The sequence below is a fragment of the Epinephelus moara genome, chromosome 19, assembly GCF_006386435.1.
Source record: "Epinephelus moara isolate mb chromosome 19, YSFRI_EMoa_1.0, whole genome shotgun sequence".
NCBI classification, from domain to species: Eukaryota; Metazoa; Chordata; class Actinopteri; order Perciformes; family Serranidae; genus Epinephelus; species Epinephelus moara.
In genome coordinates this window covers 18,190,964-18,217,089 of record NC_065524.1, presented here as the reverse complement: position 1 = coordinate 18,217,089, position 26,126 = coordinate 18,190,964, and the positions used below count along the sequence as shown (strand labels likewise).

General features: G+C 40.5%; 1 protein-coding gene across 6 annotated transcripts in view; it reads left to right on the top strand.

Moving 5' to 3' along the window:
* LOC126406274 (collagen alpha-1(XIX) chain-like) overlaps positions 1–26,126 on the top strand; it is a 144,808-nt gene that overhangs the window by 94,786 nt on the left and 23,896 nt on the right. For 5 of the 6 annotated variants that reach the window (XM_050070428.1, XM_050070430.1, XM_050070429.1 and 2 more), the window contains 20 exons: positions 634–669; positions 2,348–2,392; positions 3,378–3,431; positions 3,911–3,964; positions 8,171–8,242; positions 9,895–9,936; positions 11,981–12,058; positions 12,456–12,491; positions 12,694–12,747; positions 12,992–13,045; positions 13,784–13,825; positions 16,134–16,238; positions 17,405–17,458; positions 17,932–17,985; positions 20,608–20,661; positions 20,837–20,890; positions 22,648–22,692; positions 23,681–23,731; positions 23,906–23,950; positions 25,984–26,010. In XM_050070428.1, the coding sequence (XP_049926385.1) occupies positions 634–669; positions 2,348–2,392; positions 3,378–3,431; positions 3,911–3,964; positions 8,171–8,242; positions 9,895–9,936; positions 11,981–12,058; positions 12,456–12,491; positions 12,694–12,747; positions 12,992–13,045; positions 13,784–13,825; positions 16,134–16,238; positions 17,405–17,458; positions 17,932–17,985; positions 20,608–20,661; positions 20,837–20,890; positions 22,648–22,692; positions 23,681–23,731; positions 23,906–23,950; positions 25,984–26,010 (1,056 nt within the window). The remainder of the gene's footprint in view (positions 1–633; positions 670–2,347; positions 2,393–3,377; positions 3,432–3,910; positions 3,965–8,170; positions 8,243–9,894; positions 9,937–11,980; positions 12,059–12,455; positions 12,492–12,693; positions 12,748–12,991; positions 13,046–13,783; positions 13,826–16,133; positions 16,239–17,404; positions 17,459–17,931; positions 17,986–20,607; positions 20,662–20,836; positions 20,891–22,647; positions 22,693–23,680; positions 23,732–23,905; positions 23,951–25,983; positions 26,011–26,126) is intronic. The other variant, XM_050070431.1, reaches the window with a different exon arrangement.

Here is a 26,126-nt window from a genome sequence, read left to right as displayed (position 1 = left end):
AAAAGCAGTGTTGACATTTGGTTCGAAAAGAACAATTGAACAACACCTGCTGTTCAGATGAGTACCATGTCATCTTTGTGCTCCACAGAGGGTGGAGTGCAGAATAAATTGGTGTACAATTATTGTTTGGACCTCAAAACAACAGATGCATCTACTCGAGGCAAGCAGATACAAAGGCCACTGATGCAGCTATTGACCAAACATCAAAAGATTTGTCAGATAAATGAAAAAGAAAAAACAAATTACACATAGAGAAAATAAGAATCTGCAAATGAAAGAAGATTTACTGAATTGTAGCAGGCATCAAAACCAAACACTCAGCATACGACCATGATGAGTGTAAGTGGTATGAAGGCAAGAGCAAGAAATGTTCTGTGTGGTATCTCAGAGGTAATTCTTTTTTCTGAAAAAGTTACTGCTTTGATTGTATTCACATTCCCAGAACAAAGAGGCAAACTTAGCAAAGGAAAAACTGTTCTTAACCTTCACACGGTGTGAAAGCTAACTTCATGAAGGTCCTTAAGGAATTTTTTTAAGCCGTACCCCAGTCAGCAGGAGGAATGGCTTACTTGACTATTTTCTTTATGCATGTCTTGAGGAATGATGGTTCTCTGTCTTCTTTACTTTCTACAGGGGGAGAGAGGAGCTCAAGGGCCGCAAGGCTTCAAGGTAAATTGTCGAAGACTTTGCACTTGCACTAGAACCTGAGCATCAATATCCACTGCCAACCACAGATGGTATAAAAGACGTCGACATAGCCTCTGGCTCTGGAAAGTGAAGCCGATGCGAAAGCTTCTTAACGTTGCATTCTTTCTAATGGCCAGCAGGGGGCGACTCCACTGTTTGCCAGATGAAGTTTGATGGAATAGAAGTCTATGAGAATATGACCCTAATTCTCACTTGATTTATTACCTCATACCTCATGTTGTATGTTTAGGTTTTCTCCAATACAGCATGATGTTAATTCCGTAAAAAATGCACCCAGTTAGAGTGAAATAAACAAGAAATGTATGTTGGGGTATGTTGTAGGGCTTGTGATTGACAAGTCGCTACCACAGCGACCAGTGTGTCCTCAGGTTCTTAGGCTACATCCACACTAATAGGTTTTTGTTTTAAAACGCCTTTTAAAATGAAAACGATCTCTATACACACAAGCTTTTTTAGTGCCGTTTCAGAAATAATCTCTGTTAAACTAACAAACCTGTTAACACACATCACATAACCATCCACGTACACTGGGCATGTGTGTGCCGGTATAAACAGATAGCGGATTGTCTTCTCTGCTGTTGGTTTCTTAATTACAGAAAGTACTACAGAGATGGTGAAAAGTAAGACCAGAGATTTCTTTGCTTGTGGTGGAGCTTTTACTGAAAGTGTCATGAGTATAAGGGGGTCAAGGTGGCAGAAAACAGATTGGCAGTCTTTGCAAAGCAAATGCAACAATATATCAGAGCAGTACTATCCATTGCTGGAGAAAGCCATGGTAATGGGAAAGTAACGTTACCCACACAAGAAAAGTAATATCACAAGGTGTGTAGACCCAGCTGTAGTGTTTTTGCTTGTCATGTTGTGGCTGATAAGACCCAATCAGGAAGTGAACAAAGGCGTCTCCATCGTCGTTTTCAAAAGTCTCCTTTTCAGCTTATTGATACTAAAATGCAGCCCCAGACTTTTCAAACTTTTCTGCAGCATTTCAAAAGGTCTGTTTTAGGGGTTCCAAAACCCCAGAGTAGCGTGGACAGTAGGCGTAGAGGTAGCAATAAACAAAAATATATTAGTGTGGCTGTAACCTCAGTCAGATACATCCCTCGCGCCCTCCCAGCTCCACCTTCTCATCCTGATACGGTTTCCTCTGTCTCCATAAAACCAAGATGACAATGGCCAAAATGTCAAACTCGAAGCTTCAAAACAGGAGACAACAAAACAAGAGGTGACCTTACGGTGGCTACGCCCACTTCTTTTATATAGTCTGTGCTGCCAACAAAATAAGGCTCCAAAGTCTTTTATGTCGAGTGTGACTCTGTGAAGCCCTCCGTGCAACAGGGTAGGGCTGTAAGGAGTATACAGGTCGTTGATCAAAGCCATTTTTATTGTAGAAGAGATTTTTCTTTGACTACAACATGTTAGAGATTATAGGCATCCATTCTGATATTTCTGAGCTGTTGTCAGAGAGCCTAAAATCTCGACACACCACAGTAATTCTGTTCCTGTTGTCAACTTTTATGCCCCTCCAAACTTTTGTATCTTGAATTCAGATATTCTGTTGTGACAGGCCTAATTTTTTTCTCCTCCATTTTCCTGCCTCCCCCATACTTCTCACTCGCCATTTCTTTTGGTGCTGTAACAGGGAAACATGGGGCCTCCAGGACTCAAGGGAGATCAAGGACCAGAGGTGAGTTTTTGTATTTATCTTATGTCAGCTGTGCCACTTACAGTAGGTCAAACTGTGTAAACCTGCTAAACATAAACAACAGTGAGACGAAGGCTGCTCAGGTGTGGCTCATAAATAGAATTGGAAAGAAAACTATTTAAAATTTTAATCTTTTAAAAGTTGGACAGTATCTTAGATAAGTTAATGTCACTTGTAAAACTTGATCATAGCAGCTGGTTCAAGCCAGTATCAACTGGCATATGGAAGTGTACAGTAAACATCTCAGTAAGGTGTCAGGGTTTCAGTGAAAATGGAGATCAATGCAAATAAATTATTGCATATTACACTTCTAAGAAGATAATGCTTATATTAGTTGGTAGAAGTATTGTAGATGTGTTCACTGTTAACCAACTCATGCAAAATAATATACTGAAAACTCTCATAATTGAGCATACAAGAGGTTTTTTTTTACTTGGTTCATGAAAACATTATGAAACAGTCATAATAGTGCAGATACCTTTAAATTCCAATCATAAAAAGGTGTATATTGATAGCAGCCAGGATGCTGTTGCTTGTGTACTCCTTTTCTCAGTTGTCATCATTCAATGTAAGCTCAGTTTCCATGGTAATATGTGGATCGTTCAGTTCATCCATGTATACAAAGACAATAATGACTCAAAAAGGGGAATGCATATAAAGAGCTTATCTAGAATAACAGCATAACCAGGATATCAGCTTTTATTTGAAATAACGTGTGCATGCAAACCTACCGCTGCTCTGTCATGATGATAGCCCCGGCTTACGGTAATTGCCATGAAACTAACGGTGCTTTATTAAAAAAGTAGCAGGGGCGGCACTTCAACAACACTGTTATTTGAAATACTCTCGAAAGTCGTGTCCACAGTGTTGCTGGATGGGCAGCTACATTTGAAAGCCCAGGCAATTCTGTCACCAAACAAAAGGAGAAAATAGCCCAAAGTATTGGTTTCCCTTTGTGTTTTGCCAGGGCAAGCAAGGCCTGTCTGGACCCACTGGACTCCCAGGACTCCCAGGCGAGCCAGTAAGTATATTGGCGCTAGACACGAGCACTTCATGTCAAGCCTTCCTTTCTTTCATTGCCTTATCTGTCACCTTGCCATATCCTCTACTCTCAACTCAGCCTGCCAAAATGAAAGAGAGAGATAAACAGATAAACCTCAACAGGCAGGGACAGAGAGGAAGTAGGGAGAAAAGTCCAGAATTTTTACACAGACGATCAGTAATCAAATTTAAGAATTAATTAGTGGAAAGAGGCAAATCTAAGCGCTTTATGCCAGGAACGGAGGCAGAGGCTCAATCTGTTCTCCACACCTGCTTCGGTAATGAGCATCTGTCTTTACTCAAAAGCAGGGAGGGAAAAGAGGCATTTCATAAATCCTGGCTAAGGGAAATTATGTTGGAACACGGCAGCCCGCTGAAGCAGTGAGGAGGAGGAGATAAATGTGTGTGAGGAGATGAAGGCCTGGTGATAGATGTGTCTCTTTTCACCACTGTTTACAGGGCTCGCCAGGGGAGTCAGGGGTGCCTGGGAGAGATGGCCTGAAAGGAGAAAAGGTAGGTAAACTTCAAATCAAGTTCTCACCTCAAAGAAAAAATATGAAGCTGTGATGTTTTATCACAGGTTGAACATGCTAGACAACTTATGAAGACACCTTTCAGATTGCGCGCCCTGCATGCCATTCTCAATCACGTTGTAACTTTGTGTTCTCACCTTTGACGCCTCTGACTACGTTGTTATTTGTACAAAAATTTCTTCTTGCACAAGGATTTGTTCCCAATACTGTGCCGAAAGTGGAAAAGTGTGCAATTGACATGAATATTTGATGGGGTTTGTCACTTGTCAAAACAAACAAAGCTGTACTCAAGACTCCCCACCCGCTGGAGTTACTCTGTTACACTCAAGGACAGAGAAGGGAAACCTAAAGTGCTTAAGCCTCCTGCATTCATTCACATTTATAATCCTCCTTTGTCATCTTTGCTGCACTGCTGTTACCCCTGATCCAAGAGGCAGTACTGGTTGTACATTCATGTGGTGGTATATAAACAAAGAAAATGTGAAAGAACAATGTCTGTATGTTGAATATGAAGCTGGAGCCAGGAGACGGGTATCTTAGCTTAGCATAAACACTGGGGGCAGGGGGCTTAGCTTCTGCCAAGCTCTGTAGATACCTAAAAGAAATCTGCCTTACAGGCTTCGTTCTGTTTTTAGGTACAGCGGTGCTTTGAGCTAAATGTCAGCAGACTACCATCCTTACAATGACTATGCTAACATGCTGATTTTTAGAAGATAATGTTTGCCATGTTCGCCATTGTGGTTCAGCCTGGTGGCATGCTACTATGAATTTGCTAATTAGCACTAAAGGCAAAGTACAGCTGAGGCTGGTGGGAATGTCATTAGCCAGCCATGTCTCCCTAAAAATTACCTTTATATTTAAACACATAATATGTTTCGAGATAAATGTAATGCAGAGCAAATTAGTTTGCAGTCAAGACAATGGGGAAACGTTGCTAATAAGCGTATTTGGCAAATGGCAAAAATATCAGCAAATTGTTTACTGACAACATATTCCAGTTGTTTTCTATCAAAATAGGCGATCTGCACTATCCACTCGTATTGACTACAACATTATTATTTGTTTAATATTATCACCTTTTTTATTAACATTTAACCAATTTCAGGATATTTTGCTAACCTTAGCCAAAGTTCGTTTGTTGCCTAAACCTAAGACAAGAGTCTGGATGCAAACATGAAATCCTGGTGTCAAGGTCCTGCACTTGGTAGGCTCGTCATCCACCACCTCCTTACAGAATCTACATAGTACATGAATGTTGTGTTTTGTAACCTGATAAAATTGTTGTCTCTCAACACAATCCAGGCAGCGATTATGTTGCCATAACAGTGTAATTAAGAAAGCAGTTGAGTAACATACAAACGTAATTTCTAGGAGACTGGGTTGCATTAGTTTTTCAGGCAATTGGTAATTTAATGAAGTATTGGGCATTGTACAAAATGTAATCAAAATTAATCTGAGTGTAGTAGTCCAAAGCAGAGAACTGACTGACACTGCCATCTGTAGGCTGTTGGGCTAAGTGTGTGTCCATGACTTTCTGTTTTTTGTTTTTTTATGGTTAAGGTTCGGGGGAAAACGTGTATTGGGTTAACATGTTGAGTTTCCTTCTAGAAAGGGGTATCTGGAAGAAAGCCGTGACTATAAACTTCTCCCATGTGCCACCAATAGGGGGTTATCCCTGTGTTTATAGGGTCCCATGTCTCTTGATATGAACTTAACATTGTAAGAGATTGGTTAGGGCTATCTTAACGGTTAACACTGAAAAAGAATGAAGATATATGGACGTTTCAAATGCAGTTTAAGTAGTACAAATCTGTCTTGCCACAAATTTTCGCTGGCTCTTAGACTGTCGCTCAAACTATAGATTGTACTTCCTCAATTTTAAATGCCTGTCGCCACTATAGACATAAAAAATTATAGAAGTGGATCGAGATCTTTCTCTCAAACTCAGACCAAATTTAGATCAAACGATAGAACTAAGCAGTGGCGATCAAATATAAACCAAGATTCTTTTACTATATTGTGTATTTTTTGCCTAAAATGTCTTCAGAAACATATTTTCGTGCACTGTTTGGCTGTAATACGAGAGTTTGTGAACAGGAAGAGGGTACCATACTGTTTCTTGTATTGTGAAAAACGGAGGCTGAAATTACTGACATCAAACAGTAAAACTGAGGCAAAAGTTATACTTCTGCATTGAATGTCGCCGCACCTACGGCATAGGCTCTGCGTCGACGTACCCTATGCCTTAGCCTGACATGCACCTCCCCAGAAATGTAACTACACGTTGTGGTGATGCAGACGTTATGTTTTGTAAGCTGAAACCATTTCCCTCAGTGAGAACAAAGCTTTTATTTACTTTAATTTCACAGATAAGAAACAAGAAATTGTGTAGTTAATAAAGCCTCCACAAAAATAGCATTTTAAGTCTTGTGTGTGATTTATCACATTTAGTGTGATTTATTAATAAATCTCCACTCATCGCTTAGACTCACAAGTCAGTCTTTCTCCCTGATTTTGTGTTTAGATGGGCGGATACAATTTCAGAGTTTAAAAAAACTCTCTACGTTGCAGAACCAATAGTAAATCTGCAGGGCAGTCCTTCGGTGGCTCGCTGAACTCTTGTGCTCGTAAACATACTGTAGTCCGACTGTGTTAAAAGTTTTAAACAAAGTCGCTGTAAATCCTTCATTTCCACAATGTTGTGGACTGAGCACACGTTTGATAAATCGGAGTTAAATCTCTCGGCATCCATTTTCAAGCTCTCTGTGTGTTTGTTTCCTTGCGAACGAGAAAAGGGGGAGCGCACATTTCCGGGAGGGCGTGTCCTTTTAAAAAATGCAAGAGGCGTTGCTTTGTTGCCGGCAGTTTTCTCCGGTGTGTTAAACACACTTTAGAAAGGAGTGTCCCCAGGCTATCAGAAGGCGGAGATCTCTGATTGTCTGGTGGCGAGACTACTCATCGCTAGGCTAGTTTATACAATGTAAAATGCCATAGGCTTGTGCTAATAATGTTAGCATGTTATATTTGTTTGGAAATCGTGTTTAGTAATAGTGGTGCTGATTAAACATGAACCAAGATTCTGTTACTGCCTTGCCTAATTCTTCACATAAATTGTTTTCAGAAACATATTTTAACTTGCTGTTTAACTGTAAAGCACGATTGTTTGTTTCCAGCTGGCTGCCATATTGTTTTGCTGACAAGCGACTGGCTTTAAGTCACCCACCACTGGGAGTGTTTATTGGTGTGGTGCTATACAGTGCAGTCTGGTAGTTGTGGGTTTTCTACCTCTTGAGCAAAAGCAAATGCCACAGACCTTTTTCTTTGTTTTCTCTCGTCATATAAAAGTATTTACGTCTGTCTACTGCATAGACAGCCTAGTTTTGTGATAAGGCCATCTTCCCAGCAGCAAAATACTTAATACTAGCAGAACTGGGGTAAAGAAACACCACCAACGAAGGACCAACAGCTAACAATTGTGGAAGAAATCTTTTTAATTGAGAAATTGACACATACTGAGACTACAAGAAGCACAACTAGAAAGAAAATGGGAAAAGTGGACTTAATACAAGACTCAAAAAGATGACACTGGACTGGAATAATAATCAATAGATACACAAATCCTTAAGGCTTTAAGAATGTGTATTTACATAAGCAGATTTTGTTTCATTAGCTTATTATTTTTCAATTATTGTATTATTTTATTATGCTGTTGTGACTGACATGTCAATGTCACAAAAATTATTTGTTTTTGTTTTGTAATAAAGAAAAAAAAGAAATATTTCTTGTGAAAAATACTATTGAGAGGATATTGAGCTGGGGAACAAAGGACACCGGGAACATAGATGCGCTGCCATCCTTAGAGCCATGTCACTTACGTTGCTGAAAGACAGTAGCACTAGGGCACTAAAATGGATGGTGCAAGTTCATTTTGGGGGGGAAATGAAAAAGAAGCCAGTTTTCCTCTTTCCGTAGGACATTAAACTTGTATCCTTGACATGAGTCAGCAAACATATTTGAGACAGAAACAAAAAGCAGTGTCTGCCTCATGGACAGCAGTTTCCAACCTTCCCTGTTCAACTCTCTGTGTGTAAAACAGCACATCCTTTGCATTGCTGAGATGACGGAGCCAGTCTGACATTTTGTCTACAGAGAAACTCCTGAATACTATCTGTCTTCCTCTTTGTAGGGGGACTCTGGTGGAGTGATGGGGCCACCGGGACCTAAGGGTGAGCCTGGAGAGCCTGGAGGTGGATATATGGTGGGTACCAAATCAAATTTAGACATTCACTTTCATCTTGACCTCGTTGGCTTCAGCCCTCAAGTCACAGGGCACAGAAGTAGAAACTGTATAGAACAGGGAAAATAACAGAAGATAATTCAACAGAAGTTCACGGAGCATAGATCATCTGCAAACAGCTGGAGCTGCGGCAGACAAGTAGAGGATACTAGCTCCTCTAGCTGCGTAGCTGCCATGACATTATGGAGATGCAGTGCCATTAAGTAATCCACCATTGGATAACCTCAGCCTGGGTAATCACCTATCCTCCCACTTTGGAGCTTATAGCTGTTGAAGCACTCTCTTTTATGGACATGGCTTTGCATATAGAAATGTTCATTACAGCATCCCCAAAAAGCAACACAAGTGCAGGCACGACCTCAGTACTGGTTGACGGCACTTGCACTCCTCAATCACCAGCAAGTGCTCTATGGCTTTAAACAATCATGTTTGTTTGTGTGTGGAAACACTGAAGTGAACATTAAACCCGACAGCGGACCTACTCATCAAGCAAGGGGGTAGGTGTTCAGCTGAGCAGAGTAATAAGGGAGAGATTGCGTTCAGGCAGAAGTATTTAAACCTCTTTAATGTACTTCAGCACTGTAAAATTGGAGCGGGATTGGAAAAGAGGGCTGTAGATGTGTGTGTGTGTATGTGTAAATGACAAGGGGAGATGTTTACAGCAGGCCAATGACCTCTTATGTTGTGACACAGTTCAAAAACTAAACAAAGAGAGTTGTCTTTCTTTCAGAGTGGACGTCTTTCTGCATAGATCCTGTTAGTCTTTTTACGAATGTCATTTCTGTTTGGAAGCATTGGAGGAAAATGGATTCTCAACATTTTATGGTCTTTGTTATGTAAGACAAAGAAAAGGAAAAAAGCAATAAACAGAAGTCAATGCAGATGGTCTGAGGGTCTTTAATGAGTCAGCCGGCTCAAGTAGTTAATGTCACTTTATTGATTTTGCCTTTAAATGAATAATGAGCAATTTGCTCTTTGTTTCTTTTGACTTTTATTATTTGCATAGATTAGCAATCCCCCTCTACCCTCAAGTACTGATATAAAGGTTTTGTTTCAGTGGAGTGCCAACGCATAATGTCTAATGGAACTTTTTTTTTTCTTTTTTTTTACATGCAGTCATAGGATATTAATAGTCTCAAAAAGTTCTGTACTTACCAAACTTTTCTTTGTTTTATGTTTGGGTGAATTGGTACATTTCCCCACTAAAACTGTAGAATTGCTGTGTTAGTTCAAATCCAACTTCTGCACAGCTAATTTACATTGTGCAATGTCGGACTTGTAACACTAATACATGCTGACCACAGAAATCAATGTCTCATCAGAACTGTACAGTAAATAATGCTTACAGTAGCCTCGATTCCAATCAAGGTTTTTCTCGGTGGTATGGCATTATCAGTCTGCCTCTGCACATAGAATCTATTAAAAGTGTTGTAAACAGTATTGAACACGAGCTCATAATGGGAGACTATGTTCAGACTGTTTGCGCTGTGGAGTGAGGCTCGTACTGATTCAGTGGAACAGCTTTTTTGGGCTGCAACTCAGGTCTCAAAGTGAATTGCTGATGAATGTGCAGTGAATTCCTATTCTTATGTCTTCTTCCTCTTGCTTTGTAGGGCGATGGGTTGTCTGTAAGCAGAGGATCTCGTGGGCCCAAGGTAGGAAGCACTGTGGTGGTGGAGCATCACCAACACAACCATGTATCCTCACTGTGTTCGACTCTGCAGATAGATTAGTGCTATTTATGGCAACTGCACTGTATGTATGTCTTTAGGTTGTTGGTTATCTTTAAGGGACAGTTCATCCCCAAAATCAAAAATTCATATTTTCATTTTAGCTGTAGTGCTATTTATCAGTCTAACTGTTTTCATGTGAGTTGCTGAGTGTTGGAGATATCAACCGTAGAGATGTCTGCCTTCTCTTGAATAGAATGGAACTAGTTGACACTCAGCTTGTGGTGCTCATAGCACAAAAAAATACATTTGAAAAGCTCAACAGCAATGTCTCTTTTCCAGAAATCATGACCCAGCTACTTGAGATAATCCACAGTCCTTGTTGTGAGCAATTTCATGTAGACAATTTTCTTTCTACCAAACTGCACCTGCCAAGTGTACCACTGTGCAGAAGGAATTGTGCATCTACCCCTTAACGAGAGGCTTGTGCTTGTGTCAGCACGAGATGTAAATATTATTGGCGTCTGGTAACATTAACTAGCTCAATGGTGCTAGATGAGCTAACAGTTGATGAACGTTTCTGTCTGTGTTCATTCAAACAGGTTGTTAACCAACAGTAATATTTTCATAAAGTTTGACTATCAGCGTTTGGTCATGTTTGCATTTGTACTACAACATGGAGTGGTTGAAGCTGAATGTTTTCCTCATTTGTCACGTTTATTCATCATGTTACCGTGCTTGCTAACTACCTTAAAACTTCAGTTAATATCCTGGGCTATTATTTGCGTCAATCACTAAACTCAACAGGCTTATATTAGGGACAGGCATCTAAATGGGACGGGCCTTTAATTCCGTTTACACAAAACTGTTGCTCAGCCATGATGGGACATAAAATCAAATTGTTTATATGAACCAGTTTGAATATTACTCATATAAAAATTAGGCTTCGAATGACATATCAATTATGTGTTATGTTAAGACACTTGTTTCAAGGGACCTGAGCATACCAACACTACTTTATCCTGTTAAAAACAATATTCACAACTTGGATTAATTTTTGTGGAAAACACTTTTTTCTTTTGATTGGTGGACACTTATAAATAACTTACTGTGTAATTGAGGAATGGACACACATTCTGACTATATGACAGCTTCAGATAAAGAGGGCATCACCACTTGTTTTTTCGTCATGCCAGTAAATCTGAATGACTTACGGTCTTCTCTGGTGCTCATGGTTTCGGTAAATTGAAATAAACCGAGCTAACAATATGTAGCATGTCTATATTGAGATAGATATGCGAAGATATGCTTGCATACTGTATGTACATATGATATTCAGAACATTAATATACCGGCATTTATTTGCTATGTAAGTAATGGTGGAGTAATGGCGTCCTGAGCAGAGAATGAAGTCCCTTTGTGTGTGTCGTAATCGGAGCTTCTCTCTTCCGTGTCGTGGTAGCCGGTCTGACCATGTGTGCATGTGAGTCCTGTGTGTGTATCCCCCTGGCTAACTAATAGTGGCCACTCCTTACTGGCCGTTGTTAGCACTGTTAGCTGCTAGCTGCCGCCTCAGCCACTTCCATGTTGAGAGCTGTGTTCAGACGACCTCTGAATCCTAGATACACTCTGAATATTGTATAGAGCTCATTTAATTATAAACTGTGGTAAAGACTTCAAGGCTTTCTGATGATATCATGTTGCGTTTGTTAGCAACTTTGGGTAATAATGCAATAAACATGTCCCAATTATGAAAGGTGTTATCACTGAAAAAAATAGTGTTACATTTGAACACTGTATATCTCAACACAAGCATAAATGCAAAATAAATACACCATGAACACGCCTGCATGCCATCGGCCTTGAATAAAGTTGTGTTTCTTACCCTTGAAGCTTCTAAAGGCAAAACATAAAGGGAAAATGAGTTCTGGCAGAGTTTGAATAGTTAATGATCATGCAGTGCAGCAGCTCTCCATGACTTCTGGATTCACTTTCACTGAAACTGACTTCCCCCTTGTATTTTTGTCAGGGTGAAAGAGGTGTCCCAGGATTGCCAGGAGACCACGGTGAAAAAGGCGAACCTGGGGAGACTATCATAGGCTCGCCTGTGAGTATGATGTATTGATTTGTCTGTGTCTCCCACATTCATTATTTAGCTCAAACGACAATACCTGCAGGTTATAGTCTGTAGGCATAGAGTAAAGAAAGACATCCGCTTTGAATATCAAGATCAGCATTCGCTTAATTCTCTCCCAGATGAAAACGCTGGTCATTACCGTGAGGTGCTGGCGTATTGCACCCTCCCTTTATCATATATATGCTCTGCACCGCTAGTTTGAACCCCACACAGATTTGATTGTGAGTGAGTCTGCTTTCATTTCTGAAATGCAGGATTGTTGGAGACAGAGAATCAATAGAGCAAAAGGTGTCTAACACAATTCCTTTATTGGATCCCGGGTGCTAGAGGGCAGATAGTGTTAACAAGATGTGTGATGTGTTCTTAGGGCCGCATGGGACCCCCAGGAAAGCCGGGAATTGAGGTATGAGGAAAATTCTCTGGATGCACAACACACAAACATGCTCAAGTTTATTTTTTTTTACTGATTTTTAGCTGGCTGATGCTGCAGCCAGCAGTCTTGCAATTATTTTATAATACAAATAACACTGCAGTGGTTGTAAGTTGTTATCTGGTTGTGTGAGGCAAGATTGTTAAATTCATCAGAGTGTCTGGGTGTTTTTCAGGGCCCTCGTGGACCCCCGGGTTTATCTGGCCCTCCTGGGGTTTCAGGAAGGGAGGTAAGTAAGATCAGTCAGTCCCTCCACTCTTATTCGCTCCCTCACACATGTGCAGATAAAAGATGGCTGGAAGCATAAAAGAATGTCAGCTACCACTGTGGATGAACAAGTTCAATGTATAATGGCTCCTGGACATAAATCCCCACCAGCTGAGATGGGTGTGAAAGCCGAGTTATGGCCTTGTATGTCTGCTTCATATCATGGCCATGGGGATTGTTAACTTTTTTCTTTGTCTCAATTAAAGGGCCCCCCTGGTAGGCCAGGCCCCCCGGGCCCTGCCGGACCCCCAGGTGAACCAGTAAGTGAGAAAACCTCATTTTTACTTTCTGCTGTTCAGCATCAGTGATCCACTGAGCTCACCTTAAAGTCACCATTAACAGTGCAGCTCCAGTTTTGGGGTAATAAGCAGCTAGTCCCGCTGTTCACTAACCAGCATCACTTTCAGGAAAAATGTTGCCGTTTACGACAAATTGGCAGCACCCTGTTGTTAGCACGTTTTCATCTCTTTCTAGTCTTTTCATGCGTTTCAAGTAAGCGACATTTACTATAGTGTTGATGGGTGGGTGTGAGTACAATACGAGTGCTGCTGCTGAAGCCTTGTAGATGTAGCATTTTAACCTATTCATATTCATACATTGTAAAGAACCCATTTATTGTCCATTTTATGTTTTTAAAAGATACACGGGCTGCAATTCAAAAGCATTTTCCTCAGCTCTAGACAACAACAATATTTTGAAGATGTGAGGACGGTGTCTTCCAGCAACAAAGTTATTAAACTGTTTCCTCAAGCGTTGCAGATAGAAACTGAAAATGAAACACTGAAACAGAGATTTGTTAAAAATGTTTCTGGTAGAATCACATTCCTTAAAGGCATATAAGATGCTCTTTTAAACTGATGTTTCGAGCAATTTAGCAGATGCAGTTGCATCAAACAAACAACAGCAGAATATTTCTAAAACATGAAAGATTTGTTAGCTCTGAATTTACGACTGTGGCAACGTTTCAAGGATTGTTTTCTTTCTTCTTTCTCTGACAGACTGCCCTGCCAATTGTTGGAGACATGGGTGCAATACTCAAGGTATGTTATCCACCTAATTAATGATAATTGCAGCTTATCAAATACAATAACATGCAAAGGGGTGCCTTGGTTAGTATTTAAAGATGATTAATATTTGTTCAGTGCTATTTCACTAATGTATGGATGCTGTCAGTTTAGAGGGATAGCAAAAGCCCTCGAGTGCCTCCATCAGGATGACAGGGAGAAGTACGTAGTGTAGAAAAGACATTCAAATAATTTCACAACAAATCCAGGCTTGTTCATTCACCACAGGTGCACGTTCACACCGTACTGTATGACAAATACCAACTGTCAATTAAGGTAATGGGATGTAGGAATATCACACCAGTGCATTGTAAATATTCAGTGCACAAAGATTACTGTATCAGAAGATTATTAAACTCCTCTGCAGATATGCAAACGTACTGTAATTGTAGTTTTAGCAGAAATTATTGTTGCTATGTGGCAGTTTTCCTCCCACCATACGAGGAGTCAGACATCGGTTTATTTCACAGCAATCATCCCTAGTGTAAAAAGCGTTTGTAGTGTGAATTGTGAAAAAGTGCAAATTGCTGTCAATAATAATTGCTCTCTCTTTTGCTGCATGCGAGACACAAAAAGATTTATATACATAATTTAGGGGATGACTTTGCTGCGTGATGCACCAATCAGTCTTAATGGGGCAGCAATAACCAGTGTGGTTGTGTAATCCATTATGTTTGTCCTATTATGATTAAAATAGCTTTAGACTCTTTAAATTCTGATATACATGATAGCATATGACCACGATATAACCAGTGCAGATGGAAGATCAAGATTAGCAGCGACCATAACTCTGTGACAGCATATCTGTTTGTCATTAAATTAATTAAAATTCTCGGGTGAATTGTTTCTGTAATGACATGTTTAAATCAACTAAATAAAGATGGCATAACAAAAGCAAAAATTATATTTATGTAAATCTAACATCACAACGTTGCCTCGTATGTTGCCTCATAGCAAGGGTCATACTTGTATTCTATGTATTCCAGATCTTATTCAACCCCCCCTCCCAAAAACAAATAAGCCTTTGAGAGTAGCTCTCACTTCTCTTACTTCTTAGATGCTTTAATTTAATTTCCTCTGTTAGATTTCCCTTGTCACTTAAACCTTCACCTCCAATTACTTAACGTTAAAGCATTTGGTAAGAATGCTAAACCACTCTTACTTTGAAAGAAGTCTTGTCCCCAAATCCACCAGCCTTTCAGCTTGTATCTTTACTTTCTCACTTTAAAACTGTGTTCCAACTCGTTCATCACCTCAAAGTTTTTCATCAATCCCTGACCAAATGCAAACATAATGTGAAACACTTTTATTATTACCTGAGACTGAGATTCTCTCTGGTGGCTGTTACCTTTCATAATGGCCCGTTTCCATCCAAATCCATGCAAATGACAGATTTGTTCTTTTTTTCTTTTGACTAAAGCAGGTTAGTCACCTTTCTCAATGATGTTACCTGCAGGACAGCACTTAGCTAAATAACGGTTTTTAATTTTTAATATGTAATGGATGTCAACTCTTACAATAAATTTAATGCCATCACATGACTCGTCATTGGAGATAAAGCCAAACGCCAGTAGTCTTATAATTTTCTGTCACCCCTCAGTGTCAGTGTCAACTTATTTGATCCATTAAGTGCTCTGCTAGATTCAGCTACTGTTTACTGCCTTCATCCCAGTTCCTTAGTGGCACTCTAATTAATGCTTTCAACACCTTGATGACACATACAAAAATGACTAAACACACTCAACTTCATGTTTTTCTAGTTTCTTTTCATCCTCAGTAATGGCACGCTCTTCTTATTTTGTTTTATTGATAGCATTTTCTTTGACTCTTGGAGGGTAATTAGATGACGAGCAGGTTGAGATTATTTTTCATTTTTTATTTCAGCCTTCTTTTTAATGCTGCTTTTTAATGGTGCACTGCTATACTTGTAACCACCACCTCCCTCCAATTTAGAGTACCTCGCTATTTCCTGGCAGGTGCAGTGCCTATATCTAGACTGGATCACGGACAATGATATTTAAGATTCTCACCTAAATGTCACAGTCGATGAGTTTGACAAAGTTCACCACTCACCTAGACGAGAGACACTCTTGGAGACACTCTTGGTTGGTTCACATTATTGTGCTCTGCAGACATTTAGAGAACACTTTGTGTCAGCTGGGGTCTCGTCCTCCACCCAGGGGATGTGACATAATAAAAAGGCAAAAATGCAGTGCTCCGGCTCAACTTGATGAAATCTTATCTGTGCCACCACTTTTGCTTCCTGCCTTGCCTGCGCTGGCAGAATGCCTGCAGTGTGTGCCAGACGAGAGTCCCAGGGCTTCCTGGGCAGAAGGGAGAGAAGGGGTCCTTTGGAGCGCAAGGAGTAGAAGGCATGGTGGGGGAAAAGGTACAAGTAACCCGTCAGCATGGCAGGCAATTTGGAACAAGCATGTTTATCTTTGCATTACATGGCACCTGTTAAATTTACTCTTGGGGCTGCTCATTGAATGCTTTAGAGGAGAAGTGTGTAGGATTTAGTGGCATAAAGCGGTGAGGAGTGCAGCTTACAACCAGTGGAAACTTCTCCTGTGTGCCAAGCATGAGCTCCCGGTTAGAATTCAGTGTTCAGTGTTGAAGTTTTTACTGGGAGCTGAATTATTTGCAGAGATCTCTTCCTCTCCTAAACAAATGGACCAGGTGATTAAAACCGGAAGAAACACTGAATAAAGGAGTTTTACATCACAAATCAGTGTTTCTGCTCTGCTCCTTGCTGACTGACTGCTAGTAGGGCTGCACGATATGCAAGAAAAATCATACAGCGATTATTTTGACAGATTATTTTGACTGATTTTGCATTTAGTTTTCACTGAAAAACAAAAAATAATAGTAATGATAAATGTGATTTTTGTTGGGGTCTGTACCAAACAAGCATGTTCCCTTTGGTCTGGAATCTGATTTTTAGTTGATGTCATCTCTGTAGCACAGCAGTGCTTCATTAATAATGGTATTTTGTGACACATTTTACCTTCATCAAAAAATTGCAGATCCTGAACTTGGCCATATTGTAATTTCGATAAATATTTTTTATTAATTGCACAGCCCTAGCTGCTAGCCCAGCACCTGCTAATGTGTTCTGCCTTTTTTATCTGATAACTTGAATACAGACATTCAAGTGTTTTTTTTAAACCAGGAGAGAGGTATCTTCCTCTCCCAAAAAACAAAACAAAAAACAAAACTGAACCTGTGATTTAAACCACAATAAAGCAGTTTCATGTAAAGAATCAGTGTTTCTCCGACACTGTTTAGGCTGTCGTGGAGGCACTGTCGACCACTGCGGCAGACACAATAACTTAAATGGCCCTGTCTAGAGCAAGTGTTCAGTTTGTCCATACTGGGCAACTGTAGAAACAATCTAGTGCAACATGGTGGACTCCATGGACAAGGACCTGCTCCCTATATAGTTAAAACTGCTCATTCTAAAGTAACTAAATCACAGCGATTCCCCTAAATCTTACACACTGGACCTTTAAGAATGCTTACACCGTATTCATTGTGTTCTTCTATCCTAAACAGGGGGATCCAGGTGTAAGAGGTCCCATGGGGAACCCTGGGAAAGAAGGCCCAAAGGTATGCAGGCAAATATCAGGCCTAAATACTCATTAGACAGTAAAACACATTTTTTACTGTAATTGTTTTTGTGGATCTAAATACATTATTCAGCTTCTCTGCATGGCAAAGGAATCAGTAACACTAATAGCCTCATTTTATGATACTGTTTATTGTAATGTGTGTTTAATCTATATAGAGATTTAGATTGACATATGCTTTTCATAAATCCCCTTTTGGATTATCTCTGGAAGCCTAACCAGCTGTTCTACAACTCATATTATTCTGCACACTCCTATGTGCTCGCTGCAGAAGTTGTTGCTATGGATACAGTGTTGTACCACGGTCAAACAGACTAGGCAATTTCAAGTCATGTGCTGTAAGAGAGGAAGAGACATTTTGAAGTTTACACCCATCAGCTTTTAGTTTTAGGCCTTTTCATGTTGTTGAAAAACACTTTCCCTCCTCCCCTCATTGGTTGTGCCTCCCTGCAGGGAGTGAAAGGAGAGAGAGGGTTCCCAGGCCCTGCAGGAGATAAAGGTGATGAGGTGAGTGAATGAAAGTTTAATCTAAACAAATTAATCCGTTAGTTATCTAACCATCCAGAAGTCACTGTGACATTGAGAGGTAGGCTTTTCAAAAGAATGTAAATATATTGTAATGTCTGCCTCATCTTAAAGCCCGTCAACTCTCAAAGTCTGTTTTCAAAAGAAGTTATCAAACGCTATCCACAGTGCTGTGTGTGCACTATGCCCTATCTTCTGCACTCCGAGGAGCGACTTTATAAAGAACGTAGCCTGCTCTGTGTGTGTGTGTGTGTGTGTGTGTGTGTGTGTGTGTGTGTGTGTGTGTGTGTGTGCGTGCGCTAATTAAAAAACAAGGCACTCTTTAGAGGAGCTGAGGAGCATTTCATAGGTCAACTTTCAGCATTGAACTGCAATGGCAGGAGATTTTCCCTAACAGGCAGACTTGTTACTAGACTTTATAGGCTCAATAAAAACATGTTTTATAGCCCTGTTGAACTTTTTTTTCTTTTCAGTGAGAGAAACACATACAATGCCTTTTGTACGATACAGCAAAAGTGCATAAATGCCCTATGGAAACAAATGAATAAAGATGACGTCTGTAGAAAATTAAGACAGTTTAATGTTTTACAACTCTATAAAGCGCTATAAAGACAAGAAAATGTGAACATAACCCCAGTTGTCATAGCAGTGAGTTAAAAAGGCTTTTCATGTATTCTCTACAATATAATTGCACTTGATGAAACAAAATAGGGTCACAGGCACTGTAATTGTGTATCACTATATCTGAATGTGTGAAAACATTTTAATTAAATGAATTCAAATGTTTGAATGAGTAAAAAATGTAATTTCTCTGTGTGTGACAAAAAGATTTGCACAAATAATTTCCCGATGTGTGAGTGCACAAAGGTTTGCACAAAGGGTTGCAGTTGCACATCTATCTGTTTGTGGGTGAGAAAAGTTCTCACTGAACTTAATTGAATTGTGACACCCACGTTTACAGCTGCAACTCAAATCTACAAGCACAAATCATACTCATAAAGACAAGTGTTGTCCCACAGTTGAAGCTTCCTCATGGATGTCCATTGGGGATGTTCAAATTAATATCTTAATATCTATCCAATCACAGAGCCTGGGGGGTGGGAGCCTTTTTGCTGTGAGTCTGTGGCTGCAACCAGACGTGACCTTGGGGAAAATTATTGCTGTCTTACAGCTTAGCTGAAGCACCGAGACGATTATTGCTATCCAGTGGTAAATTGAGTTAATGACCCCAAAGTTTTTAATTTGGAAATGAAAAATATGTTCCTAATCTAAGCTAATTACGGGAAGGGTGAATGATAATAAGTTAATCTATTTCTGGTTAGATGGTAAAATAACATTAGGAATATATTCTTCATCTTCAAATAGCAAACTTTGGGAACTTAACTCAACAAGAGATAGTGATGACAGTCCTGGTGCTCCAGATTGTGTGAGAAAGCAGTCATTTTCCACAAGGTCAATCTACAGGGCCAAAAATTGAAGCCAATGCAGAAGTGCCAAAAACTGCAGCTCCTTGAATGGCCACTTGAGGCTGGCTCCAGAAGTCAGTCAGTCCCCATAGACCCCCATGTTACAATACTCAACTTTACAGTAGAATGAACATGCATAATATAAAGCCTGGTACAAAAACGGTTTTGGTCTGATTTCAACTTTCATTAAAACTGTGTGTAGGGGGGAATTTTTATTTAACTCGCCCGTTTAAAATCAATTAAGGCTTATATACATATTCAAGGGCGTGGCCACGATGAGTGACAGGCAGTATACAGGTGTCGCTACAGCCTGTGAGTCAGATCCACCCCTCACTTCCTCACAGCTCCACCCTCTCATCCAAATATGGTCACCTCTGTCTCCAAAAAACCAACATGGCGATGGCCATCATCGAGTTTGAAATGCTGAACTTGAGCCTTCAAAATGCGAGTCCACACACTAATCAGTGACATCATGGTTACTATGTCCATTATTTAATATAGTCTGTGGTTTGGTTGCAGCCACAGACTCACAGCTCCGTGATTGGACAGTGAAATAGTTCACTTTTGACCCTATTTTGTTTCCATGTGCACGCTCAATGTGCTGTATTATACCTCTGTGATTGTTGTTGCTAATGGATTCCTAGAAAGCTGTTCCAGGCATTGAGAAATTGGATAAGACTTGGACCACTAAATTACACCTTACCCCTTAGGTTTAGATAATCTGCTTAGTGTGTAGTGCGCAGCCAGTAATACAACAGGGCCAGATGCCCACATTACCTATTTCACCAGATATGGAAGTATTATAAATTGACTGACTGTAATTAAGGTTTTACTTTGCACACATAAGGACACATCTGTAAAACTTTGCGCTGCTTGGTATTCACATCGTAGTGGATCTCACCTTTCAAATACAAGTTAACATTCTACTCCTGAACAGGTGTGAGGCACAAACAGAGTATCGAGCCCTTAATTGAGTTCTAGTTAACAATCTGCACAGTGGAATGAATTCTCCTGTGGCTGTATTTCCCATTAATGCTCCTGAATGTGTCATGGAGAAACTCCAGTTTCCAGTGTAAATACTCTGGTGTGATTGTGAGACATTATTTTAGAAAATGGTGATCCACTTTGCTTTTTCCAGGGGCCTCCAGGAGTACCAGGACTTCCTGGTGTGACCGGTCGTACAGGGGCACCGGTAAGGCGCCTGTCCTTTGTGTGATCTTATATTGTACAGAATCTCTTTCATTGTTTCACAACACAAAGTACCTTTGAATGGTTACAGGTCTATTAAACTGCAACACGTGCGAGTCCTTTTTCTGAGGTCAATGCTTAAAAATGATTTTACTGTATGGATGCTGTTCTGTTTGCAGGGGCTCATGGGTAGACCGGGGCCAATGGGCCAATCAGGAGTAAAGGGAGATAAAGTAAGGTGTTTTACCATTTAAGCATTTATCTTGTAGGTAGTGTGTGTATATTCCTGTGCTTTATATACAGTACACAGTGCATGAATGTGCAAAATATATGACTTACTTAAAACCAGCGAGTATTAATAACTTTTCTGTACATTTTTTTCCCCTTTTAATGTAATTTTATTGGAGGTTTTGAAGATAGATTCCTATGATAGTGATGAATAAAGATTGAGATTTTTAGAATACTTCAAATTCTTCTAATTCAAAGCTTTTCATTATTGGTATGTGAATCAAAATTCCTATTTGCACAGGACTAGTATTACCAGGGGATCTTATGAAATTTATAACACACATACACACATGCGTCTATGTTTTGTGTGCTGCATTTGCACAGGATAAGTGAAGTCTGTATTTTATTCAAATTTACTGACATCCTGCGGACATGATGTGCACAACACACAACACAAAAACACCACGTAGCACCACAAGCGGTGACATACAGAGTTAACCTTCTTTTTTCTTAATTTTATTTTTTAATGTTGAACAAACAGAACTGATTATGTTACACATTGTCATTGCATGCATCTCGTCATCTTTGGAGAGTTCGTTCTTACGATGGATTTGATGCTTTTGTTAACACATTCTGTGTAGCGAGATGAGCTTCCTGCACCCTGCCAAAACTTTCATTTTTAATTGCCAACGCAGCCTTCGTAATTCCTGCCCGGCAAAGAGGCAGAAAAGCTGTGGAGAAAAGAAAAACCTAAATACAATGTCGAATTATCAGAATGCCGATTCACATGACCTCTGTGTTGCCAAATATGGTAGGTAATCCATCCATCCATTTTCAACCAGTTATCCGAAGCTGGGTTGCGGGGGCAGCAGGCTGAGCAAAGTATTCCAGACATCCTTCTCCCCAGCAACGCTTTCCAGCTCCTTCTTGGGAACCCCAAGGCTTTCCCAGGCCAGATGAGATATGTAATCCCTCCCAGCGTGTTCTGGGTCTGCCCCAGGGCCTCCTACCAGTTGGACGTGCTAATAGGAAGCACCCAGGAGGCATTATGATCAGATGCCTGTACTACCTCAACTAACCCCCTTTGATGCAAAGGAGCAGCAGCTCTACTCCAAGTTCCCTCTGGATGTCCAAGCTTCGTACCCTATCTCTAAGGCTGAGCCCAGCCACCCTTCAGAGGAAATACATTTCAGCCGCTTGTATCCACAATCTCTTTCTTTCGGTCACTACTCGGAGCTCATGACCATAGGTGAGGGTTGGGATGTAGATGGACCAGTAAATTGAAAGCTTCGCTTTCTGGCTCAACTCCCTCTTCACCACAGTGGTCCGGCACAGCGCCCGCATCACTGCAGATGCAGCACCAAACCGCCAATCCATCTCACACTCCATTCTACCCTCACTTGTGAACAAGCCCCAGAGATACTTGAACTCTGTCGCTTGGGGCAGCAACTCACTCCCACCCCAGAAGGGGCAATCTTGACAAATTAGGGATTTGGCAGATTTGCACAGGATTACAATCACAGATGACACACAGATGCAGTTATTACAAATTAGTAGAGTTCCACAAGTAATACGAGTCCCGTGCAAACAGGGCTTCAGTGTAGGAAACAAGATCTCTTAAAGAAAAATTCTTTTCTCTCAGGGTTGGCAAATAAGGATCCATATCAGTGGATTGTATTAGCATTGGACTGTGCTTGATAATGTGCTTGATTTCCATTTCCACAGACATTTATTAACAATTGCTCTGGTTTGTGTTTGGCAGGGAAATGAAGGCCCCCCAGGCAGACCAGGCCTTCCAGGGCCACCAGTAAGTTCCCTCTGCCTCAGCAAGACCCAGATGGTGATAACAAGTGTTAAAACCTCTGTTAAGGTCATACATGTAGGCTTAAATGCATTTTATTGTTATTTTAGTCTTACCGACCAGTTACAGACCTCAGCACACTTGGCACATTGCAAGCATTCAATCAACTCAAAGAGCTTCTTTTCCCATGATCAGGTAAAGGTCAGAGCCAGAACCTCGCCTTGGCATCTCTTCGTACAGCAATGACCATCAGTACACTTACATTTTGCTCAGTTTATAAGTATTTAGTGTAACAAGAAAAACGTAACTGACAAACAAGCACAAATACGATGAAATTGTGGCGACCTGCTCACTGGCATTGAATCATGCTCATACCCTTTAAAAGGCCAGTGAGTAAGCACTTCCAAAGGCAAATCTATAATTCATCAGCCGTCCCCTTGAACCTGCCGTGCCCCCCCACACCCTGGTCTCATAAACTGCAGTCTGGGAGGACAGGGGATGGCTCAGTGGCCTGAAAAGGGCACAGGCGTCCGCTTGCTTCTAAATGAGAACCTTGACTCCTTCTACATTTACAATAGCTGCCCTCTACCAATCTATCATGGGAAAAACATTCTTTTATATTATTAAACTACACAAGAAGACTAGATTACCTAGTTCTCATACCCGAATCTCTTTTAATCACTGTGCTCTTTTGTATTTCTGAAATACTCTCGTTTTCTGAATCACCAACGGCTCAAGGATTATTAAGTCTACTGTTCTCTGTTTTTCCTCCTCTCTTCACTTCTCACTCTCTCGCACACTCTTCCCCTCTCTTTGTGTAATCACCAAATGAGCTATTGATCTCTCTCATGTAGCTTTTAAGGGCTTAACAGTGTATAACTGCTCCAGACCTACTGTACAGTTTTCTGTAAAGACTCTTGGTGCCCACAACTCACAGAACAGTGAGGAGAGTCTCAGAGAGGAGATGTCTGATTTAGTGTTGATTGTGTTTCAGGGTGTGCCCTATGTGGAGGGCAATGGGATGAGCAGTCTGTACAAGCTGCAGGTAAAGACTTTTTAAATGACTTTAACTCAGCGATATGTCATTGTGATCCATTGTATTCACATCATAGTGCCTTCAGTCATCTTGGCAGGAAAAGAATCAGTGATTGTGGTTAAAATGTATTTGACCCACATTGTAAAATATATAGTCGTAACATTGAAAAAAATGTCTTTTCAGAGTGGTGGAGCTATTTTAGGACCCCCTGGAGCTCCTGGTGCTCCGGTAAGCATAATCATTGTTATGCCTGAAGCAAATCCTTTACAGTATAGTGTGGAGAAACACTTGCACACAGGCACGTTGATACTGTATGAGCCACAGAACCTGGGAGAGCTGAATAACAAATAACCTGACCAGCCCTCCAGTGTTATCTCGGCTGCTGAGGCCCTATCACAGTCAATCATGTTCATTGAGAGCTGGTGGTTGGTGAAGGCCAAGAGGCTTTCTGACTCTCAAACAGGTGTTTCTGACCCGCCCCAGGACACACAACATCATTGACATGCAAAACGGACTGAGGAGTTCAGTTGCGCTGCACGGCACCAAGCCGAAGTGACCCGATTTGCTTATCAGCTCCCCCTGCTCCCCCTTATCAGACAGTTTGTAATCTTGTCCAGTCTCCTGGGAGACATTCATTCACAGGCCCTGCAGGGATCCATCTACCACAACCAACACTGAAGCTGGTGACGAAAAATAGACACTCAAATATCCCCCAGCAAACAATGCACATGAACTGCAGCTCAGTCTCGAGGATGCTTCTCCCTGTACTGCATCCATCACTGCCCAACAGTTCCTCTGGAGCATCCAATCAGGGAGCATCTTCATCAGTGTGAAGAGGGGCAAGGGGCCCAATTTATCAATTATTCCTCTTTTTTTTTTTATGTGGAAAAATGCTAAAATGCTTCACTATAGAAATAGAATAAAAGTAGAATGGAAATTCCCATTCAGATAACATAGCAGGATGCTCAGAGCAGCCACTACAACTCCTCTGTAAACAAGAGTACAATAAACAGAAAAAAATAGAAAAATACAACTGCACACCAATCCAAGTTTCTCATAAAACTACGCCTATGTTAATTGCTTTGTTAACTCATCGTAAAACACTCTTCTTTTAAATTTGACAGACACAAACAGACAAAAAAGACTCAACAAAACCATCTTGGTTAGTCTTTCCAGTGTTCCAACAATCATGAACTCTGGTTAGGTCAAAGCTAACCCTCAATTCGCAAAGTTAGATGAGAATATATCCTGGATCTACATGGTGTTTATCCCCACTGTCTCTCTTTGCCTCTCAGCTGCCGACTGAGCAGAAGCCCTAAGTCGGAGGCAGGCAGCTACAGCAGCATTACATTATGTTTCAACAAACATGCAATTAAAGGTCCAGTGTGTAGGATTTTGTAGCATCTAGCGGTGAGGTTGTAGAACTACGGTGACCGATGGGAAAACATGAATGGCTTTATCTAGAACCAGTGTTTGATTTGTTTGTTCTGGGCTACTGTAGAAACAACATGGCAGACACTATGGAAGTGGACCGCTTCATATGTAGATATAAACAGCTCCTTATAAGACAACGAAAATACAATATCAATATCAATACCTTGGATCACTAAAAAGGTAACAGCAGGCTAGAAGGGCGTTGTCAAACTAGTGAGTGTTAGCCACCCTACGGCCCCACTGACGTGTGTTGTTGGCTTAACAAACAAAAAAACCCATTTTCTGTTGAACCTATAAAATGAGCACCACAACTAGTGTTGTCAAAATACTTCTTTATCAATACGTATCGATTCTGAATATTTGAAATGGTTTCAATTGTCAGCTGCACTTTTTCGCTCTTTCTTATTATTAATGATTACCACAGTCATTCTGCTGTTTTATGCTACTAACCAAGACAAGAAAACAAACAAACAAACAAACAAACAAACAGTTAAGTGCCCTTTCTGTTCATGTTTTTCTATTTGCCTTACTGAAACTTTAAACATGAATGACCAGTGTTTTTACAGCTCTTGTGATAACTAGACTGGGTTAAATGATCCTGATCATTTTTAATCTTTCTTGAGAAAGACTACAGCTACATATAACACAACATAAGCTTGATTTACAGACAGAAATTGCAAGGCAAGAGAAGCAATAATGACTGCTATAAATTTTAATGACACTAACATACAGTGGCCACATGTCATTTCAGACTATATTTATGATTTGTACGGTGGCGGTTGTCGCATTCGTGGGAGTAATCTGTCTTTTTTTCTCTTTCTTTCAAGGGTCCCAAAGGAGATGAAGGATCTGTAGTGAGTTGAAGCTTTTCATTCTGGAGTGTATTTTTTATGAAATATTTGTCTATTTTTTGTGTGTGTGTGCTGCCCAAAAAATAGAGAAGTCAGAGTTTCCAGTTGCTTTCTATCAT